Source organism: Convolutriloba macropyga, chromosome 9 (genome assembly GCF_964194025.1).
Source record: "Convolutriloba macropyga chromosome 9, txConMacr16.3, whole genome shotgun sequence".
Taxonomy (NCBI): Eukaryota; Metazoa; Xenacoelomorpha; order Acoela; family Convolutidae; genus Convolutriloba; species Convolutriloba macropyga.
Window position 1 is genome coordinate 28,573,553 of NC_134476.1, and position 23,470 is coordinate 28,597,022.

At 34.0% G+C, this 23,470-nt stretch overlaps 1 protein-coding gene across 1 annotated transcript in view; it reads left to right on the plus strand.

The window, feature by feature from the left end:
• Positions 1-18,158: 18,158 nt before the first annotated feature.
• Positions 18,159-23,470, plus strand: part of LOC142345305 (uncharacterized) — a 49,762-nt gene continuing 44,450 nt past the window's right edge. The window contains exon 1 of the mRNA XM_075397292.1: positions 18,159-18,292. Within this exon, the coding sequence (XP_075253407.1) occupies positions 18,190-18,292 (103 nt within the window). The 5' untranslated portion in view covers positions 18,159-18,189. The remainder of the gene's footprint in view (positions 18,293-23,470) is intronic.

Consider the following 23,470-nt stretch of genomic DNA (forward strand, 5'->3'; position numbering starts at 1 on the left):
TAGTTTTTGATCTAATATATGAGGAAGAGAGATTGAATTCAAGTTGATCCACTTTAAAACCACTGCGTTTCCTGTTGTTATGATTCAAAGAAATTGAAGTTTCTTTAAACTGTTTTTCTGAAACTTCAGTTTTGATTTTCGATTCAGAAACCCCGAATAATTCCTAAATTACTTGTTCCATCTAGAAACATCAGTAGGTCTGAAGAGTGTGAAACTTTTATATTAAAGTTAACCGTAACTTTGCGGAAATTAATAAACGGCAGGAAATATTCAATAAATGTTTGTTTTGTCCCCTTTAAATTGTAGAGAGCCCTGTTTTGGAAACATGTACCCTAAGAACAACAAAAAATAACTCAGTTCAACGGACAAGGTTTTAAAGCAGTGCTTATGGCGGGAAATGGAATTGGTTCGAATTAAAAAGAATATCAATCTGATTCTGAAAGACTTTAAAGCAATGGAAGCCACATGAAGACCATTTGTCGTTAGCGTTTCTAAATTTGTGTAATCCAGTTTTCCAGAGGTCTAATTTATGCAGAAATACTATTTTTTGATGTAATATATAAGGAAGAGAGATTGAATTCAAGTTGATTCACTCTAAAACCACTGCGTTTCCTGTTGTTATGATTCAAAGAAATTAAAGATTCTTTAAAACCTTTTTCTGAAACTTCAGTATTGATTTTCACTACAGAAATGCCAAATGGTTCCTAAATTACTTGTTTTATCTAGAAACATCAGTAGGGCTGAAGAGTGGGAAACTTTTATATTAAACTTAACAGTAACTTTGCGAAACTTAATAAACGGCAGGAATTACTTCCATAAATGTTTGTTTTGTCACCTTAAATATGTATAGAGCCCTGTTTCGGAAACGTGTACCTAAAATTACCCAAAAATTCCAGTTCGACTGACAGGGTTTTGAAGCAGTACTTATGTAGGAAAATAGAATTAGTTCGAATTAAAGGGAATATCAACCTGATTCTGAAAGACTTTGAAGAAATGAAAGCTAACTGAGGACCATATGTCGTTACCGTTTCTATATTTGTGTAATCCAGTTCTACAGAGATCTATTTTACGCAGGAATAATAATTTCTGATTTAATATATAAGCAAGAGAGATTGGACTCAAGTTGATCCACTTTAAAAAAACTGCTTTTCCTGTTATTATGATTTTGAAAAATTAAAGTTTCTTTATTCCGTTTGTTTGAAACTTCAGTGTTGATATTCACTTCAGAAACCCCTAATGGTTCCTAAAATACTTGTTCAACCTAGAAACATCAATAGAGCTGAAGAGTTGGAAACCTTTTTATTAAACTTAACATTAACTTTGCAAAACTTAACAAACGCAGATAATAGTTTAAAGAAATGGGAGCTAAATGAGGACCACATGTCGTTACGGTTTCTATATTTGTGTAATCCAGCTTTCCTGAGATCTATTTTCGAAAAGAAAAGTAGTTTTTGATTTAATATATAAGGAAGAGAGATTGGAATCAAGTTGATCCACTTTAAAACCACTGCGTTTCCTGTTGTTATGATTTCAAAAAAATTAAAGATTCTTCAAAACGTTGTTTTTAAACTTCAGAATTGATATTCATTTTAGAAATCTCAAATGGTTCCTTTTTTACATGTTCGATCTAGAAACAGCAGTAGGGCTGAAGATTGGGAAACCTTTATATTAAACTTAACCGTAACTTTGCGAAACTTAACAAACGCAGGAAATAGTTCAGTAAGTGTTTATTTTGTCCTCTATAAGTTTTAGAGAGTCCAATTTCGGAAAAATGTACCTAAAATCAAAAGACTAACTTCACTTCAACGGACAGGGTTTTGAAGCAGTGCTTATGTTGGAAAATGGAATTAGTTCGCTTTAAAAAAATATCAATCTGATTCTGAAAGATTTTAAAGAAATGGAGGCTAAATGAGGACCATATGTCGTTACCGTTTCTACATCTGTGTAATCCAGTTTTACAGAGGTCTATTTAATGTAAGACTACTAGTTTCTGATTTAATATATTAGTAAGAGAGTTTGAATTCAAGTTGATCCACTTTAAAGCCACTTCGTTTCTTGTTATTATAATTTTAAAAAATTAAAATTTCTTTAATCCATTTTTTGAAACTTCAGTTTTGATACTCGCGTCAGAAACCCCGAATGGTTTTTATTTAGTTATTCAATCTAGAAATATCAGTAGGGCTGAAGTGTGGGAAACGTTTATATTAAACTTTAACCGTAACTTTGCGAAACTTAATAAACGGCAGGAAAGAGTTCCATAAATGTTTGTTTTGTCCCCTATTGTTTGTAGAGGGCCCAGTTTCGGAAAAACGTAACTAAAATTTATAAAGACAAACTTCAGTTCAACGTGCAGGGTTTTGAAGCAGTGCTTATAATGGAAACTGGAATTAGTTCGATTTAAAAAGAATATCAATCTGATTCATAAAGGCTTTACAGAAATGGAAGCTAAATGAGGACTATATGTCGTTACCGTTTATATATTGGTAGAATCCAATGTTTCGCAGAACTAATTTATGCAGGAGTTGTTGTTTTTGATTGAAAATATTTGGGAGAATTCTTCATTTCATTTTGATGAACTTTAAAACCACTGCGTTTCAGGTTTCTATGATTTTAAAATTTTTATTGTTGCTTGAAACCGTTTTTTTGAAACTTAACTGTCGGTGTTCAGCTCAGAAACCCTTTTTGGTTCCAAAAATACTTGTTCGATCTCGAAACATCAGTAGGGCTGAAGAGAGGGAAAATCTTATATTAAACTTAACCGTAACTTTGCGAAACTTAATAAACGGCAGGAAATACTTCCATAAATGTTTGTCTTGTCACCTTAAATTTGTATAGAGCCCTGTTTCGGAAACATGTGCCTAAAATTAATTAAAAATTTCAGTTCGACTGACAGGGTTTTGAAGCAGCACTTATGTAGGAAAATGGAATTAGTTCGAATTAAAAGGAATATCAACCTGATTCTGAAAGACTTTAAAAAAATGAAAGCTAAATGAGGACTATATGTCGTTACCGTTTATATATTGGTAGAATCCAATGTTCCGCAGAACTAATTTATGCAGGAGTTGTTGTTTCCGATTGAAAATATATGGGAGAATTCTTCAATTCAATTTGATGCACTTTAAAACCACTGCGTTTCAGGTTTCTATGATTTTGAAATTTTTATTGTTGCTTGAAACCGTTTTTTTGAAACTTAACAGTCGGTGTTCACTTCAGAAACCCTTTATGGTTCCAAAAATACTTGTTCGATCTAGAAACATCAGTAGGGCTGAAGAGAGGGAAAATCTTATATTAAACTTAACCGTAACTTTGCGAAACTCAACAAACGGCTGGAAACTGTTCCATAAATGTTTGTTTTGTCCCCTTAATATAGCAGAGAACCCAAGTTCGGAAAAATTTACCTAAATATAACAAACAATTTTGAATTCGATGGAAAGGGCTATGAAGCAGTACTTATGTTGGAGAATGGAATCAGTTCCAATTTAAAAAAATCAATCTGAACCTGACAGACTATAAAAAAGGAAGCTAAATGAGGACCATTTGAAATTACCGCCTCTATATTAGTGTAGTCCCATTTTCCAGAGATCTATTTTGTGCAGGAATAATAGTTTTTGTTATAAAACATAAGGAAGAGGGATTAGATTCATGTTGATCCACTTTAAAACCACTGCATATCATGTTATTATGATTTAAAGAAATTAAAGTCTCTTTAAACCGGTTTTCTTAAAAATCAGTATTGATATCCGCTTAATATAAACCGAATAGCTCTTAAATAATTTGATGGAGCTAGAAGCATCAGTAGGGCTGAAGAGTGGCAAACCTTTATAGAATTAACCGTAACTTTGCGAAACTTAATAAACGGAAAGAAATGTTTTGTCCCCTATAATTTGTAGAGAGCCCTGTTTCGGAAACCTGTACCTAAAATTAACAAACAAACTCAGTTCAACGGACAAGGTTTTAAAGCGGTGCTGATGGAGGAAAATGGAATTGGTTCGAATTAAAAAGAATATCAATCTGATTCTAAAAGACTTTGAAGAAATGGAAGCTAAATGAGGACCGTATGTCGTTACGGCTTCTATATTTTTTAAACCAACTTTCCAGAGGTCTATTTTATGCAGAAATATTGTACAGAAAACACAAAAAGCACGCTCAAAAACTTGTTCAATTGCAAAAAACACCATTCATTCATTCATTTGGTCAAATGACATAATTTGACTACCAAATTTCAGGTTTCGCTAAAAAACACCATCAAAACCCGTAAATAAATGATACAATATGTATATTGGGATACTCTCTATCTACTGAGCAATCCAAAACACTATAATACTTGATCTTGAACAAGAAATTTCAACTTTATGTCACCGCCGAATTAGCCGAAAATGGCCGATAATCGAGGTTCGGCTCTTACAGAGCAGATATTGACCCACTCAACTCCATAAAACCATATAGACAATATATATGGGATACTCCCCACTATCAGCGAAATGCAACGCACCTATATTTGTAGGGATACTATGGTATTTTGTGGTATCCATTATTGGGGAACTCCAATATCACATAAAAAGGTGACTTTTTTTTTCAAATTTACCAATCAATAACCTTTTACCAAGACGAATTAGGGTAATAAAATTATTGGAAGGGCCCAACGGTTACAATACCAACACAATAAGTCTATGTTGGTAGAATTCTGCTAAGCACTTGCCTACTTATCAACAAAACAACTAATTGTACCTCTATCAACCTGAATCTGAAAGACTTTAAAAAAATGGAAGCTACATGAGGACCATATGTCGTTACCGCTTCTTTATTAGTGTAATTCAGTTTTTCAGAGATCTCTTTTATATAGAACTAATAATTTTTGATTTAATACATAAGGAAGAGAGATTGGAATCAATTTGATCCACTTCAAAACCACTGCGTTTCCTGTTGTTATCATTTGAAGAAATTAAAGACACTTTATACCGTTTTTCTGAAACTTCAGTATTGATATTCACTTCAAAAACTCCGAATAGCTCCAAAATTAATTCTTTGATCCACAAGCATCCGTACGGCTGAAGAGTGGGAAACCTTTATCTTAAACTTAACCGTAATTTTTGCGAAACTTAATAAACGACAGGAAATAGTTTCATAAATGCTTATTTTTGTCCTCTATAATTTGTAGAGAGCCCTGTTTCGGAAACCGGTTCCTATAAATAACAAACAAACTCAGTTCAACGGACAAGGATTTGAAGCAGTGCTGATGGAGTAAAATGGAATTGGTTCGAATTAAAAAGAATATCAATCTGATTCTAAAGGACTTTAAAGAAATGGAAGCTAAGTGAGGACCATGTGTCGTTACAGTTTCTATATTTGTGTTATTCAGTTTTCCAGAGGTCTAATTTAAGCAGGAATACTAGTTTTTGATTTAATTTATAAGGAAGAGAGACTGAATTCAAGTTGATCCACTCTAAAACCACTGCGTTTCCTGTTGTTATGATTCAAAGAAATTAAAGTTTCTTTAAAACGTTTTTCTGAAACTTCAGTATTGATTTTCACTTCAGAAACGCCGAATGGTTCCTAAATTACTTGTTCAATCTAGAAACATCAGTAGGGCTGAAGATTGTGAAACTTTTATATTAAACTTAACAGTAACTTTGCGAAACTTAATAAACGGCAGGAAATACTTCCATAAATGTTTGTTTTGTCCCCTTTAAATTGTAGAGAGCCCTGTTTTGGAAACATGTACCCTAAAAAAACAAAAAATAACTCAGTTCAACGGACAAGGTTTTAAAGCAGTGCTTATGGCGGGAAATGGAATTGGTTCGAATTAAAAAGAATATCAATCTGATTCTGAAAGACTTTAAAGCAATGGAAGCCAAATGAGGACCATTTGTCGTTAGCGTTTCTATATTTGTGTAATCCGGTTTTCCAGAGGTTTATTTTAAGCCGAAATACTAGTTTTTGATCTAATATATGAGGAAGAGAGATTGAATTCAAGTTGATCCACTTTAAAACCACTGCGTTTCCTGTTGTTATGATTCAAAGAAATTGAAGTTTCTTTAAACTGTTTTTCTGAAACTTCAGTTTTGATTTTCGATTCAGAAATCCCGAATAATTCCTAAATTACTTGTTCCATCTAGAAACATCAGTAGGGCTGAAGCGTGGGAAACTTTTATATTAAACTTAACCGTAACTTTGCGAAAATTAATAAACGGCAGGAAATACTTCCACAAATGTTTGTTTTGTCCCCTTTAATTTGTAGAGAGTCCTGTTTTGGAAACATGTACCCTAAGAGTAACAAAAAATAACTCAGTTCAACGGACAAGGTTTTAAAGCAGAGCTTATGGCGGGAAATGGAATTGGTTCGAATTAAAAAGAATATCAATCTGATTCTGAAATACTTTAAAGCAATGGAAGCCAAATGAAGACCATTTGTCATTAGCGTTTCTATATTTGTGTGATCCAGTTTTCCAGAGGTCTAATTTATGCAGGAATACTATTTTTTGATGTAATATATAAGGAAGAGAGATTGAATTCAAGTTGATCCACTTTAAAACCACTGCGTTTCCTGTTGTTATGATTCAAAGAAATTGAAGTTTCTTTAAACTGTTTTTCTGAAACTTCAGTATTGATTTTCACTTCACAAACGCCGAATGGTTCCTAAATTACTTGTTTAATCTAGAAACATCAGTAGGGCTGAAGAGTGGGAAACTTTTATATTAAACTTAACAGTAACTTTTCGAAACTCAATAAACGGCAGGAAACACTTCCATAAATATTTGTTTTGTCACCTTAAATTTGTATAGAGCCCTGTTTCGGAAACATGTACCTAAAATTACCAAAAAATTTCAGTTCGACTGACAGGGTTTTGAAGCAGTACTTATGTAGGAAAATGGAATTAGTTCGAATTAAAAGGAATATCAACGTGATTCTGAAAGACTTTAAAGAAATGAAAGCTAACTAAGGACCATATGTCGTTACCGTTTCTATATTTGTGTAATCCAGTTCTACATAGATCTATTTTATGCAGGAATAATAATTTCTGATTTAATATATAAGCCAGAGAGATTGGACTCAAGTTGATCCACTTTAAAAGCACTGCTTTTCCTGTTATTACGATTTTAAAAAATTAAAGTTTCTTTATTCCGTTTGTTTGAAACTTCAGTGTTGATATTACCTTCAGAAACCCCTATTGGTTCCGAAAATACTTGTTCAATCTAGAAACATCAATAGGGCTGAAGAGTTGGAAACCTTTATATTAAACTTAACCGTAACTTTGCAAAACTTAACAAACGCAGGAAATAGTTTAAAGAAATGGGAGCTAAATGAGGACCACATGTCGTTACCGTTTCTATATTTGTGTAATCCAGCTTTCCTGAGATCTATTTTCTGCAAGAAAAGTAGTTTTTGGTTTAATATATAAGGAAGAGAGATTGGATTCAAGTTGATCCCCTTTAAAACCACTGCGTTTCTTGTTGTTATGATTTCAAAAAAACTAAAGTTTCTTCAAAACGTTGTTTTTAAATTTCAGAATTGATATTCATTTTAGAAATCTCAAATGGTTCCTTATTACATGTTCGATCTAGAAACAGCAGTAGGGCTGAAGAGTGGGAAATTTTTATATTAAACTTAACAGTAACTTTGCGAAACTTAATAAACGGCAGGAAACACTTCCATAAATATTTGTTTTGTCACCTTAAATTTGTATAGAGCCCTGTTTCGGAAACATGTACCTAAAATTACCAAAAAATTTCAGTTCGACTGACAGGGTTTTGAAGCAGTACTTATGTAGGAAAATGGAATTAGTTCGAATTAAAAGGAATATCAACGTGATTCTGAAAGACTTCAAAGAAATGAAAGCTAACTAAGGACCATATGTCGTTACCGTTTCTATATTTGTGTAATCCAGTTCTACAGCGATCTATTTTATGCAGGAATAATAATTTCTGATTTAATATATAAGCCAGAGAGATTGGACTCAAGTTGATCCACTTTAAAAACACTGCTTTTCCTGTTATTACGATTTTAAAAAATTAAAGTTTCTTTATTCCGTTTGTTTGAAACTTCAGTGTTGATATTACCTTCAGAAACCCCTATTGGTTCCTAAAATACTTGTTCAATCTAGAAACATCAATAGGGCTGAAGAGTTGGAAACCTTTATATTAAACTTAACCGTAACTTTGCAAAACTTAACGAACGCAGGAAATAGTTTAAAGAAATGGGAGCTAAATGAGGACCACATGTCGTTACCGTTTCTATATTTGTGTAATCCAGGTTTCCTGAGATCTATTTTCTGCAAGAAAAGTAGTTTTTGGTTTAATATATAAGGAAGAGAGATTGGATTCAAGTTGATCCCCTTTAAAACCACTGCGTTTCTTGTTGTTATGATTTCAAAAAAACTAAAGTTTCTTCAAAACGTTGTTTTTAAACTTCAGAATTGATATTCAATTTAGAAATCTCAAATGGTTCCTTATTTGCATGTTCGATCTAGAAACAGCAGTAGGGCTGAAGATTGGGAAACCTTTATATCAAACTTAACCGTAACTTTGCGAAACTTAACAAACGCAGGAAATAGTTCAGTAAATGTTTATTTTGTCCTCTATAAGTTGTAGAGAGCCCAATTTCAGAAAGATGTACCTAAAATCAAAAGACTAACTTCACTTCAACGGACAGGGTTTTGAAGCAGTGCTAATGTTGGAAAACGAAATTAGTTCGCTTTAAAGAGAATATCAATCTGATTCTGAAAGATTTTAAAGAAATGGACGCTAAATGAGGACCATATGTCGTTACCGTTTCTTTATTAGTGTAATCCAGTTTTCCAGAGGTCTATTTAATGCAAGAATACTAGTTTTTGATTTAATATATTAGTAAGAGAGTTTGAATTCAAGTTGATCCACTTTAAAGCCACTTAGTTTCCTGTTGTTATGATTTTAAAAAATTAAAATTCCTTTAATCCATTTTTTGAAACTTCAGTTTTGATACTCGCGTCAGAAACCCCGACTGGTTTTTATTTACCTATTCAATCTAGAAGGATCAGTAGGGCTGAAGTGTGGGAACCGTTTATATTAAATTTTAACCGTAACTTTGCGAAACTTAATAAACGGCAGGAAAGAGTTCCATAAATGTTTGTTTTGTCCGCTATTGTTTGTAGAGAGCCCAGTTTCGGAAACACGTAACTAAAATTTATAAAGACAAACTTCAGTTCAACGTGCAGGGTTTTGAAGCAGTGCTTATAATGGAAACTGGAATTAGTTCGATTTAAAAAGAATATCAATCTGATTCATGAACTTTAAAACCACTGCGTTTCAGTTTTCTATGATTTTAAAATTTTTATTGTTGCTTGAAACCGTTTTTTTGAAACTTAACTGTCGGTGTTCAGCTCAGAAACCCTTTATGGTTCCAAAAATACTTGTTCGATCTAGAAACATCAGTAGGAGTGAAGAGAGGGAAAATCTTATATTAAACTTAACCGTAACTTTGCGAAACTTAATAAACTGCAGGAAATACTTCCATAAATGCTTATTGTCACCCTAAATTTGTATAGAGCCCTGTTTTGGAAACATGTACCTAAAATTAATAAAAAATTTCAGCTCGACAGACAGGGTTTTGAAGCAGCACTTATGTAGGAAAATGGAATAAGTTCGAATTAAAGGGAATATCAACCTGATTCTGAAAGACTTTAAAGAAATGAAAGCTAAATGAGGACTATATGTTGTTACCGTTTATATATTGGTAGAATCCAATGTTCCGCAGAGCTAATTTATGCAGGAGTTGTTGTTTTCGATTGAAAATATATAAGAGAATTCTTCATTTCAATTTGATGCACTTTAAAACCACTGCGTTTCAGGTTTCTATGATTTTTATTGTTGCTTGAAACCGTTTTTTTGAAACTTAACTGTCGGTGTTCACCTCAGAAACCCTTTATAGTTCCAAAAATACTTGTTCGATCTAGAAACATCAGTAGGGCTGAAGAGAGGGAAAATCTTATATTAAACTTAACCGTAACTTTGCGAAACTTAATAAACTGCAGGAAACACTTCCATAAATGCTTATTGTCACCCTAAATTTGTATAGAGCCCTGTTTCGGAAACATGTACCTAAAATTAATAAAAAATTTCATTTCGACTGACAGGGTTTTGAAGCAGCACTTATGTAGGAAAATGGAATAAGTTCGAATTAAAGGGAATATCAACCTGATTCTGAAAGACTTTAAAGAAATGAAAGCTAAATGAGGACTATATGTTGTTACCGTTTATATATTGGTAGAATCCAATGTTCCGCAGAGCTAATTTATGCAGGAGTTGTTGTTTTCGATTGAAAATGTATAAGAGAATTCTTCATTTCAATTTGATGCACTTTAAAACCACTGCATTTCAGGTTTCTATGATTTTTATTGTTGCTTGAAACCGTTTTTTTGAAACTTAACTGTCGGTGTTCACCTCAGAAACCCTTTATGGTTCCAAAAATACTTGTTCGATCTAGAAAAATCAGTAGGGCTGAAGAGAGGGAAAATCTTATATTAAACTTAACCGTAACTTTGCGAAACTCAACAAACGGCTGGAAACTGTTCTATAAATGTTTGTTTTGTCCCCTTAATATAGCAGAGAACCCAATTTCGAAAAATTTACCTAAATATAACAAACAATTTTGAATTCGATGAAAAGGGTTATGAAGCAGTACTTATGTTGGAGAATGGAATCAGTTCCAATTTAAAAAAAATCAATCTGACCCTGACAGACTATAAAAAAAGGAAGCTAAATGAGGACCATATGAACTTACCCCCTCTATATTAGTGTAATCCCGTTTTCCAGAGATCTATTTTGTGCAGGAATAATAGTTTTTGTTATAAAACATAAGGAAGAGGGATTAGATTCATGTTGATCCACTTTCAAACCACTGCATATCATGTTATTATGATTTAAAGAAATTAAAGTCTCTTTAAACCGGTTTTCTAAAAATTCAGTATTGATATCCGCTTAATATAACCCGAATGGCTCCTAAATTATTTGATCGAGCTAGAAGCATCAGTAGGGCTGAAGAGTGGCAAACCTTTATTTCAAAATTAACCGTAACTTTGCGAAACTTAATAAACGGCAAGAAATAGTTACATTAATGTTTGTTTTGTCCCCTATAATTTGTAGAAAGCTCTGTTTCGGAAACTTGTACCTAAAATTAAGAAACAGATTTCAGTTTTCGAAGAACCGGGGTCTTGATGCAGTGCTTATGTAGGAAAATAGAATTAGTTCGAATTAAAAAGAATATCAATATGATTCTGAAAGACTTTAAAGAAATGGAAGCTGAATGAGGACCGTATGTCGTTACCGTTCCTATATTTGTGTAATCCAGTTTTCCAGAGGTCTATTTTAAGCAGTAATACTAGTTTTTGATTTAATATATTAGTAAGAGAGTTTGAATTCAAGTTGATCCACTTTAAAGCCACTGCGTTTCCTGTTGTGATTATTTCAAAAATTTAAAAGTTTCTTCTTTAAACCGTTACTTTAAAACTTCGCTATGATTTTTCATTTCAGAAACCCCTAATGGTTCCAAAAATACTTCTTTAAAATAGAAACATCAGTGGAATTGAAGAGTGGGAAAAATTGATGATTAATTTGTCCGTAACTTTGCAAAATTCAAAAAAAGCTGGACACTGCCTAATAAATGTGTTGATGTTTCTTCTAAAGTTTATATTTGTATTGTGTTTTAGTTTACTGCTAAACTTTTGCTGTTTCACTGCTGAATGCAAAAATGGTATTTTCAGGTAACCACACCTGAACTTGTTCAGGTGAAAATTTACCTGAACTACAGTTCAGGTGTATTTCAGGTGCTTTTACACCTTAACTTCACCTGAACTTCTAGTTACCTGAACTTGGTTCAGGTAAATTTACCTGAACTTTTTTTAGTGTGTATCATCTGGGAACGCGCCCATGTGCAGACGTTAAAATTTGAGCCATCTTTCCACCACCTTACCCGGGTTATGATCAGACCCAATTGCGCTCGAATCCGCCTCTGATCAGACCCAATTGCGCTCGAAATTGCCTCTGATTAGACCCAAGTGCGCTCGAATCTGCCTATGATCAGACTTTCCAGACCAAAATGACCTCTGATCAGACCATCTCCAGACCATGATCAGACCGTAGTGCGCTCGAAACTCGGAAAAGACCCTGTAATTTCGGTCTGGGATCACACGGGTGTGCGCTCGACTGGGTCTGATCAGAAGTCAATTTGGGTCTGGACCTGCAACCTGGGCCGCCCCCAAATTTTGTGCCGTTGGTTTCGAAGAATGCTGGGATCCATTCTTGCCTCACCTTAGTGGCATATAACTTGATGCTCCCAGCAGCACGGCATATTCATTTACCTTGTAAGGCGCTATATAACAACACATAATTTGTAATTCGGACCACAAAAACCCCGGGAGTGATGAATTGGAATGGTTTAGTACATTAGTTTAATTGATTTATGGTGGAAAAAGATCAACGCATGTAATTCCAACGCCGCTGTCAAGCTGTTGTTCAATTAGTTGAGTAAATATATTTGTAGCATAAAAAGTTATGCTGCTATAAAGTTCTTTTTTTTCATCCTGGGGCAGGTAGTGTAAAATGAATCGGATTTTAACGTAATGGTAGGCGCACCCTCCAAGACGTTATTAACATGTTCTGGAACAAACTTTCGGTCGCGCTCTATCGAATCATAAGCATGCTATGTCGAATCATGAGACCATACAATCGCGTCTGAGTCCTCTTCGCTTTAACTTTACCGCGATACGTCGAACCATAAGTGTAACGGCTGCTTTCCTATCAATGACAAGGAAAGCTTTATACCGCCCAGTTCGTTATTAGCGGTTTATAAGCTGTCGGGATACTAAGTTGTGCAACTCGCTTTTGTAACTGTATATTCGCTACACTGTAAATTACCGTTGCATTAAACGTTGTTTCATTAGTCCAAATAACTAATCGCTCAGCTTTGCTGAATAGTAAATTCGTTTGCCGGAATTACTCAATTAATTCCAATCAACTAATCAAAAAATTTCTCTGAGTTTTCTTTATTAACTCAGACAATAGATCAAACTGAAGTAATTCAAAACCAAAACTTTATCCTCGTAGGGTGTCACTGTTTATGTTTATGAAAAACTCTAAGAGGGAACATTCAGTTTCAGAATAGAACACAATTCAGTCCTTTGCCATAAGCGGACATGAATTGTTGGTTAAAACAGAGGTCGTCGTTAGTCATTGGGCCAAAGCCATAGAGACGACGTAGCATCTGAATTTTTGGTTTGAAAAACTCAAGTCTGTGAACTGTATATCTATCTTACGCCAGCTATTACTTTCAACAAACTGATTATCAGTCGGTCGTTTAGTCAAAAAGGAGCTTTTACGTCACCCTAATATTTAGATATAAGTGACTATTTTTATTTCCTTTCTCTCGAGTAACTCAAACTTTCAATAACAAGTCGATGATAAGATAAATTACAAGTTTCACTTTAGCAAGACACCGTATTTTACTGCTCAAGAGAGATTGCGCCAATCCGCAATTTTATTCAGTTGAACATTCAAACTTTCCAGTTTTCCGCTCCTTCAGGGTTGCGTTGTGGTTTCGGTTCTATCTACAGTCTGCTGTTTAAGTTGTACATGTCGATTCTCAACCAATGGTTGGGTGAACCTAACTATGTCGAGATAACTCAAACACGTCACTTTTTCCCAGCAAAGTTGACGTCAGGCGTTGGTGCTTAACATGGTAGAATATCCATAGTATATTCCAAATACGCGTCAGGATTTCGGTGTAAAATTGACGTAATAATCTATGTTCAGAATTAGCGTACTCCGTGTTATTAATTTTACAAACGAAATATGTCGACCTAATGTGACTCAACCTTGCGTTGCATTAGTCTTTAAAGTTGTTCCTTTAATAAACATGATTTTGGAAACTTAGTTAAACTGGGCCTTCACAATGAGCCCAATAGAATTAATCATAAACTCATTATGTCAAATCCTAAGTCTACAAAAGTCGATTATTTTGTTCATATTCTGATTACTTCCGCTACATAATCCTACTGAATTTTTTCAATAACTGGCATTTTTCAAAATTTCAATTCTGCGAGCTAATTAAATTAACCGAGAAATATAGCCCGAAAACCCACAGGCATTAAACGACAAATTTGGTCGTAAAATTTTGTCAATGTATTTCCAGTGTTGTTCATGTTTAATGATTTTTTGAGGATTTTTAACACACAGTTATATTTTTGGTTATGCATCGCAATTTTCTCAGTTACTTTTTTAAGTAAATCTTGTGACATATGTGACGTGAAAAGAATTAGTTATATAATAAAAAATAATTCCACCGTGTTTTAAAATTTTGTGTGGTCAGAGTTGCACATTCTTTCACTCTATGTTCTCTTGGATCATTCTTGTCTTAAATTACACGATTTGTTCTTTTTCTCACTATTGATCATATAGGTGTACGATTTTGAATTTTGTCAGTGTCAATTTTGAATCTTGTCTGAGCATCTGATCATGATCACTCTTCGTCTGAATCACATTGTCTGATCATTTTCGCGCAGTTTCGAACGGTTGTCTTTTTTGTTCATAGTTGCAAAATTTTGAATAGTTCCGAACGGTCGAAGCATAAATGAGTTTTGTAAGATTTTTTCGTGGTAGTTTGGACTAATTCGAGATAGATTGAGTCATAGCTATTTTTTTGTCTTGATCGTCTATCATGGCGAAATTGTTTCTGGATGAACTGGTTCATGTTTCCACCTCCTCGCCCCGGGTCCTCTTAAAAATATTTCATTTTCTTTTATAAACTGCTGAATAATGAAGCTTGTAAGTGAATATTAACACTGTACAGAGATGTGTTTATGAGATAAATACAAGGCTAGTTTCTAGCCCTTTAATCAGAAATTCCAATATCAAGATTTTTCAGCAAATAGCAATTCTGCATGCCAGCAAAGCAGCTTCGAGCGACTGCATTTGTCTTCAAAATATCTCCCAGGTTGAGGTGCCATCGGGAAGTGACCTCTGAACAAACCGTGAAAGCCGAAAGTAACCTCTGATTAGACCATCCCAGACCAAAACGTCCACTGATCAGACTGAATTGCACTCGAAACCGTGTGCGCTTGGAGTGCGGTCAAAGTTGTCTTTGATCAAACCCTGCGAGACGGAAATGACCTCTGATCAGAACAAAATCAGATCATTGTCCAGATGATTGTGAGCTCAAAATTACTTCTGATCAGACTATTGTGCGCTCAAAAGTCACTCCGGATCAGACTATTGTGCACTCGATATCGTTTCTGATCAGGCTCAATTGCGCTCGAAATAGTCTTATCAGTGAATGCTTTTCACTATGAACGAATCTCTTTATTTTGGCTATAATATATTCATTTGATGAAAATTGATGTTTACAGTATCACATTCATCTAAGGAAAAACCAATTTTAAAAGTGTTGCTAATGAAAAGGAAACAAAACTGTTAAGAGAAAAATATTAAATATAGCATCTGTGCATATTTCTGACTCAATGAATTGAAATAGGGACTATGGAAGAAGTGTTGGTTTCATTGAGTTACTTTTTTAAAATCCCGGTGACTGGTATACGTTGGATAAACTAAGCTAGGCCGCACAGTGCCAGAAAAACTGACAGACGTGCAAAAAGTAAGATGTTCGAGTCTCGGAAACAGCAATCTATGCGTTGAAAACAATCAACATCGGTGTAGCGTTTAAAAGTAAGATTACTCACAAGAATATTTGCCAAATTTTTTTGTGGATAATGACTTAACAGCGTTCAAAATTTGTTTAACCCATTTTAAATTTTAGCGTTGATCTTACACATTTTTTCATATCCTTTAACCCATTTACAGCAAAAAAAATATTTAAGAAATTGGAAATACGTTAATAGTATATTTTAATGGTATTAACTACTGATTATCATTTTTTGCAATATTTCAATGTCTCTGGACACTCTGTCAAGGATAATGATCCTAAATTCAGTTGCTAAGCAGGTTAAGTTATAGGAAACAACTCCAACATATACAGTTTTTTAAACACATATTTAGCCGACAAAATCGAAAATAATGCAGCAGAAAGAAAATGTTGATCTATATTTTCAGCACTCGTATATTTTGCTAGTCATTTTTAGTTACAAGAATCCACATTTTTAAGGGGTATTCGCCTTTTCCTCCGTTTTTAAGATGTTCAAATGATGCGGGTATTAAAAACGTTAATAATGATGATCGTCAGAACCTATATGACAATGCTGTCAGGACAAAATAACACAATGCTAAAATACCCTATGTGCCATAACACACAAACTATAGAAAATAATTCCTCCTAAGGATAAATTTATGTGCAAAATCTTTTAGCTTTATATTGATTAAGCAAAATATTTTATAATGTCATAAAGTACGCTAACATAAAGCACGCTTAAGTCTTAAATGCAAGGTTATAAGTTTTTTCTCTTTAGTTATACAAAATGCATAATATTTTTTTTGTAAATTGCAATTTTTCAGTTAATAACTGATAATTGATCTAATTTTCAATTATTTGAAAAAAAGTTAAATTAATTGAAATCGTGTCAAAGTTAGGGCTTGTTTTGATCCCATCATGGATTCTTTCAAACAAAAACTACCCGAGTTTTTTTGGGGCTCGGCCTCTGTTTCGAATTATATTTGCTCTTGTTGCTTTTTTAAATTAATTGCTGACAAAACCTCAATTAAAGGCTCAATTATTTGTAGATCCTTTAAATATGAAACAGAGGCAAAATAACATCTATTTTTTTCGGAGAAAAGCTCATGGGTTTGATGGATTTGACGAAGTGTGTCACTGTAATTGAATTCTTGTATCTGACCTTCATTTGTTATTTTTTTGCAGTCCGATGACTTAGTCTCACCAAATTAAAATCCAATTGGCTTATTTTGGTGGATTGTATGAGTGAACTTAATTATGCAATGCCTTCAGTTGTTAGCTAATGTCCTCAATGACTTTAAAAATGTTTGTTTTAATAATTTGTAATTTAACAGTGGTATTTTGAATCTTTCCACTTTTTATCTAACTTCTTGCACATGTAGCTCACTCTCAGTAAAAGCAGATGAAAACGTTCCTGGTTTGTCAATTTCACTTTAATGACAAGTCCAACTGAAAGAGTGCGTAGCGTTAAAGAAAACGCAACTGAACATAATAAATGTTTTTAGTGAATAGCCTATGGTTTTATTGTCTGCGACACAGTTCTCTCGCAAAATTTAGTTGACTTCCAATAGATGAATAAATGAACCTATTTAAAGATTTCTGTTCAAAGCCAATGGTTTTCTTGGTTTTCGAAATTTTGTTAAAAAAAAGTAAAAGTATTTTCAGCATTCCTTTTTTCTTTTTTAAATTATGGTCAACATGTAACTTTGCCTTTAGGTCTCATCGCCGTTTTGAGGAACCAAGCAACAATTGGTTATAAGTTTTGACTGATGTCTTTAGGGCTTAAACAGAAATTTTGCGACCTGTTTTATAGAAATTGTTTTGTAGAAATTTTGGGCTTTGTTTTATAGAAATTTTGCGACCTGTTACCGACTCGCATTGAGGACAGGTCCTATCGGTCCTCTAATGCGGCATTATTTTCATTCGTTTAGTGGTTTGTTGAACAATGCGGCTTTTTAAAAGTTTTCTACCTCTTCATTTGGTAGGCAATTAAGTGGATAATTTAGATGAGCAGGGTCGGAACATTATGTGCAAAGGCACATTACCGAGCCTGAGTGTTGAATAAAAAGATGAAAAGGGAATGTATTGGGCGTTATGGCATCGTGTATTTCATTTTGCGTAAATCGCCATGCAACCATTATGATATCCAGTGAATTTTGCTTGCAAGGTTGAACAAATATGCTTAAAATTGCGCGTTAACTAGATAAGTTCTATAACCAGATAAATATTTTAGCAAATAAATAACGCAAAAACGCAATTGAAATTGACCGCAATTGAATATTAAACATGCCCAAATTTGCTGAAAGATAGCTTTATTCGAAAATATGGACAGCTTGTATTAAATTCGGAGCCACTTGTCTGAAGAACTGTTAATTTTTTATGCCTCATTGAGATTCCTCTTTAGTATCTCCTCACGCGAAAGATATTCTCAGAATTGCGAGGCTGGAATTGGAAACAGGCGGCATTACTGATAACAAGTATGATAATGACTCCCTCTGGATGAGCAAGATCAATGGATCCAACTTGGACGACTGTCTCGTTATGTCGAAACCAAAAGAATTGGAAAAAGTGACCATACGATTCCATCTAGAGGCACCCAAATACATTTCACATGTCCTCATTCTACCTTCTGAGGATCAAAATGGTAAAACAAAAATTTTGTTGACTAGTTTTGGTTTCACAGTTTTAATATAGATTGCAGCTACTCAAGGGAATGAAGTTTACCGTTCAAATGATCATAATAACCAAATGCTCTCGTTTGTTATTTTTCACTCCTAATCTTTCACGTCATGCAAACATTTTATACTTGCATAATTTTCAAAAATTAGTGTCTATAAAGTTCCTTGGAGAAGTGAAAACTTAGAAAAACTACTATTTGCCCGGGTCGCCCATCCTACAATTTTCTTACGTTTCATGCTAGGTAATTCAAGATTCGTAGTAAATATACTAAGTCATATATTAATTGTATGACTTATTAGTAGTCATACAAAGATCTTATATGATTTCCTGGAAATCATACAGAAATCACACTAAAACTTTAAAACCGCGAAACGTCTCATTTAATCTATACAATGGGGTCAGAGGGCCTTTAAATGTATTATAATGGATCTATTTTGTCCTACTTCCATTTCGTTGGTTTTTATCATATTAGCAAATTTTCCGAGATCAGCGAACATCACCAACCAAATTATCGTTCAGTCTTCGCTGCTTTGTCACGTCCATATTTATGCACAATCAAGTGACAATAGCAACGCAGAAATTGGTGAATAATCAAAGAAATGAGCGACGAGATCAAAGGATTAGATCAATTAGACTTGACAAAAGTTTGCCTGCCCATTATGTAAAATGCAAAAACTGCCGACCTATATACCAAAATTTGAGCATGTCGGGACTTATTCGCACTAGCAAACTTTCTTTATCTTAATACATGTGTAGGGAAAACAGCGACATTGCTGAATATATATATATATATATATATATATATATATATATATATATATATATATACTAAGGTAAAAGTGCTTTTTGCAGAAAAAGTGAGCATATATTTTTACGCCCCAGGCGCACCTGCTAGATTTTTACATAGTAACATTGCTATACAACAACGCATTTTGTAACCAGAGGGACATAAATGGGGAATATAATAGATCAGATACATAGCATGTGCAGTCTATACTTGACCCTTTTGGTCTGAAACAACAAACTTTGATTTTGTGAGTATTTAGAAAATTGTTTCGAAGTAATGTGCAAAACCAAATTTGGTTGTTTCTTAATGGGCCATTATCGGTATGAACTAGTTTCAGTGAAATAAAAGTTTTAGTCACATAGATAGACTTACTCTTTTAATAAGCACTCAAATTTTACATTTCAGCGTTTTTTGGCAGATTACAACGTGATTGAGGGTAATATATGACTATCATATATGGATCAAATTTTAATAATTAATAACCATACAAGGATCATATATGCTTTCTTTTGTTTCATAATAGGATCGCACTAAAATATGAAGCATGGACAGTATGAAATAATTTATCCTTGCACGAAATCAGAGGAATTTAGCTCCAGACAAGTCAGCTTTTAGTATAAGTAGGGATTATTACATTAAACAAATACAAATTAGCAAATTTAAAAAGATTTTAAATCACCGTACCTTAGTCGCTGTGGGTTTCAGCGCTTTACCATTGACTTTCAATTGTAAACATTACTGTGCCAGACAAATAGCAGTATAAATACTTTTGCCAGTCTGCCCAGAGTCGATTAGGAAACATCCCAGTCTGTCCTTCTTCTTCGCAGCCTCATTTACATTATTGGTCAACACTGCACAGAATGTTTCACATCAGACTGTACATACAAACAATTGACAGACTATTCATAGCAAATTTTGATTATTTTAAAATGGCGATACCCTCCAGAGCTATTCTAGCTCCATACTTCTACTACTACACCACAACTAATTCCGACTCGCACATCGACCTCCACCGACCTCCACCGACCTCCGCCACCAACCTCCGCCACCAACCTCCACCGACCTCTACAAACCTCCTTCGACCTCCACCGACCGCTGCCGACCTCCGCCACCGACCTCCACCGATCTCCACCGACCTCCGCCGACATCCACCGTTTCCACCTAAAAGATGTGAATGCACCAATGTATATATACGTAGTAAAAGCTTCGGGCTTTCGCCCGTGGGGTTTTAATCCCAGTGTTAATCACTCTATTTATATTTATCTTTTTGCAGTGTTTGTAGACTCAATGGTCTTCATATGTTGCGTATTTCAGATCTAACTGAAACTTGTTTTCTTGACTTCGTTGCGAGACTGTGTTTGCTGCTTGATTGAAATTTGTTTATTGAAATGGAAAATAAAAAATTGGCATTTGATTTCCATCAATCGGTCATTGAGTGTGAGAAAGAATTGCTTTTTATTGCTGCTGATGCGGAGACTAAAACATGCCACGGCATTGTGACGTTGGAGAATTTAGTTGACATTGATAATGAAAGGGGAGAGCTAATGATGACAATCGACGCACAAGATGTTAAAAATTCTGATGACATTCGAGAAGATCTCAAGTTATTTATGATGTTATTAAGTCAACAGTTCTCAGAAGTTACAATTGTTCGGAAGTTTCAGCAATCGTCGACAAATGACTTCAGATTCGTTCCTGTGTCATCATTTAGCTATCTGAATATAATCGAGCATTCCATTTACGTGATGCACCAAAGCAGAATTTTGGAACTATTACTGACAGTGTTCAAATTGAGCTCCAAGTTGATTATAAACTACAAATGTCAAACTTTTTAAAAATTGATGTCATTTTTTTTGTATGAAGGAGTGACTCGGAAACAGAAAAAGAAATTCTTGTGATCTGGAAATGTCTGGAAAAGGTGACTCGCGTGCCGTTATGAAAGCTGATTTGAACAAGGAGGCTCGGTAATGTGTGTTCGAACATAATGTTTCGACCTCGCTTATCCACATTTTTCACTTAACTGTCTGCGAAATGAGGAAGAGATAGATTTTTTTTCTAAAACTCACATATCGTTCAACAAACCACTATTTGACAAAAGTGCAAAATTATAGGGCCGATGAGACATGTCACTAAAGCAACCACTAGAAAATATAAACACAAAAACAAATATTAACAAATATTAATTGTGAACAAAACTCGATATCTATATTGGAAAACAATATAACACAAAATCAAAAATATATCGGATAAGCCCTAGACCAAAGCAAATTAACTTGTAATTTATCATTAAACATATGGAACTTGTCCTAAAAGTGATTTGTAACAGGTCGACAAAAAGGGAAATAAGGTAAAAGTAAAATAAACGCTTCCAAATTATGAAATCAATTATTGTCTAAGTTATTCAAAACATTAAGTATCAACTGAAATCATTAGAAGGTTCATTTATATTTCCATAGGAAGCAATTTAGACATGCCATTATCGAATATTCCTGATTCGACAGCAAAAGAACAAAAAATGGACGGCAAAAAGATGAAAAAAAAATTGGAAGGCAAAAAATATGAAAAAAAATATCTAAAACTTTGTACGATTACGGTGTCTGAGCCGTTAAAACATTAAGTTGTTCACTGAGAATAGACATTTTTGTTGGGGCGTTTTCTAAACTGCCAGCCGGACCGTCTATTTTTGTGATTTAGTAAAAAGAAAACAAAAAAACCTCAAAATTGGGCAAATATCCAAAAATTACAAATATTTTTTGAAAATTCTAAGTATCAAAGCCATTAGTGGAAAGTGAAGTCGTTATAAAGACCAGAATTTAATTTATCGGTAAAAATATCTGACCAGTCTTCACAGAGCTTGAGCTAACAATTGACAGAAATATGATTAAAAGTTGGCAAAACTCAAATATCAATTGATTATTTTGCAATCAGTTAATTTCAAAAGTCATAACAAATATAAGCCTTCAACTAAAAGGTTAGACAGATTACTGTGCATGGCCTATGAGAGTCAATTTTACCTCGTAAAATTAAAAACTTTCAAGACAACGCTCTAGTATCAAAGCCAAGAACCCACAGTTAAAACAAAAAATGGGCAGAAAGTTTAATCTTCAATATGCGCAAAAGAACGATTGACCTGTCTTTACCTGGATTAAGCCAAAATTTGAGAGAAATAAGAAAAAAAATGCCGGAGTTCAAAAAATACTGACATTTTCTTAAATCAAAAATTTTCAAAGTCAAAAGAAACAATATATAACAATTGAAAGCATTGCATGGTTGTCTTATAACTCAAAAAGAAGCCAATTGGATCTTTGGCTAGCTCATCAGACTGCAAAGAGAGTTCCAAATGCTGACAAGACACAAAAACTCAATAAAAGTTTACTAAAACATTTCGTCAAAGCTATAAAGATCATTAATTTTTCTCTGAAAACAGAAAAAGTATTTTGGGCCTCATTTTTATATAAATGGGATCCGTCATTGGTTGAACCCTAATAATTTTTGATTGTAAGATTCCATGATGAAATTTAAACTAAATCTGATACTGCCTTATTTCAATTAAACACAGGTAATTGTTCGAAATTTTTCCGAATGAGATCGAATTATACACAAAATTCTTCATTATATGAAAAAAATACGCACTCTATATAGTTTTCGAATTTAAATTAGCAAAATACAGGAAAAATTAATAATTCCAGAAAACTCCTAATGCAAGCGCCAGTACAACCAGCTCTTTTTGAGCCTAAGAAGATTATAACAATTTGATAATGTCAGTTTGATAATTTCAATTTGTTAGGAGAATAGTGCCGACAGGGCTAGGAAAATAGGCCGTCAGGGCGTTTAGCCGACAAGGGAAAAATGAGTATTTTAGCCGACAAGTTTATCATTATGACTAATAAAAACCTCATTGGTCCATTAATCAGTAGTTCGGTGGACGATTATCTTTGGCGTGCTGTTGGGTGGCGCTCCACTTGGCCTCTCCGTGCCCGCACCCCCCCTCCCGTTTTTCGGTTGTCGGCTAAACGCCCTGTCGGCCAATCCGGCGGCCACCACCCTGTTATTAATGCCGCTCTTTGTCTGTGAAGTATTACTTTGTTGTTGTTGTTGCTGATCTTAGTCTGTGAGCTATGTAATTTACGATTCAGAATTTCCAGTATAAAAAATTGAAAAAGTGTTGAATCGTTTCCTCTTTCCCAACCCGTGTTGAGGAATTTCGTTTTTCACTTGTTAGAAATCGTCGTTTTTTGATCGCTTTCCTTAGACAAAACGACCAAAGCCCTTACGTGGTAATCGTCGTTTTGTTCGTTATTTCGTCGTTATTTTTATGTAAGAAATGATCGTTTTTTCGTCGTTATTTTTTTGTAA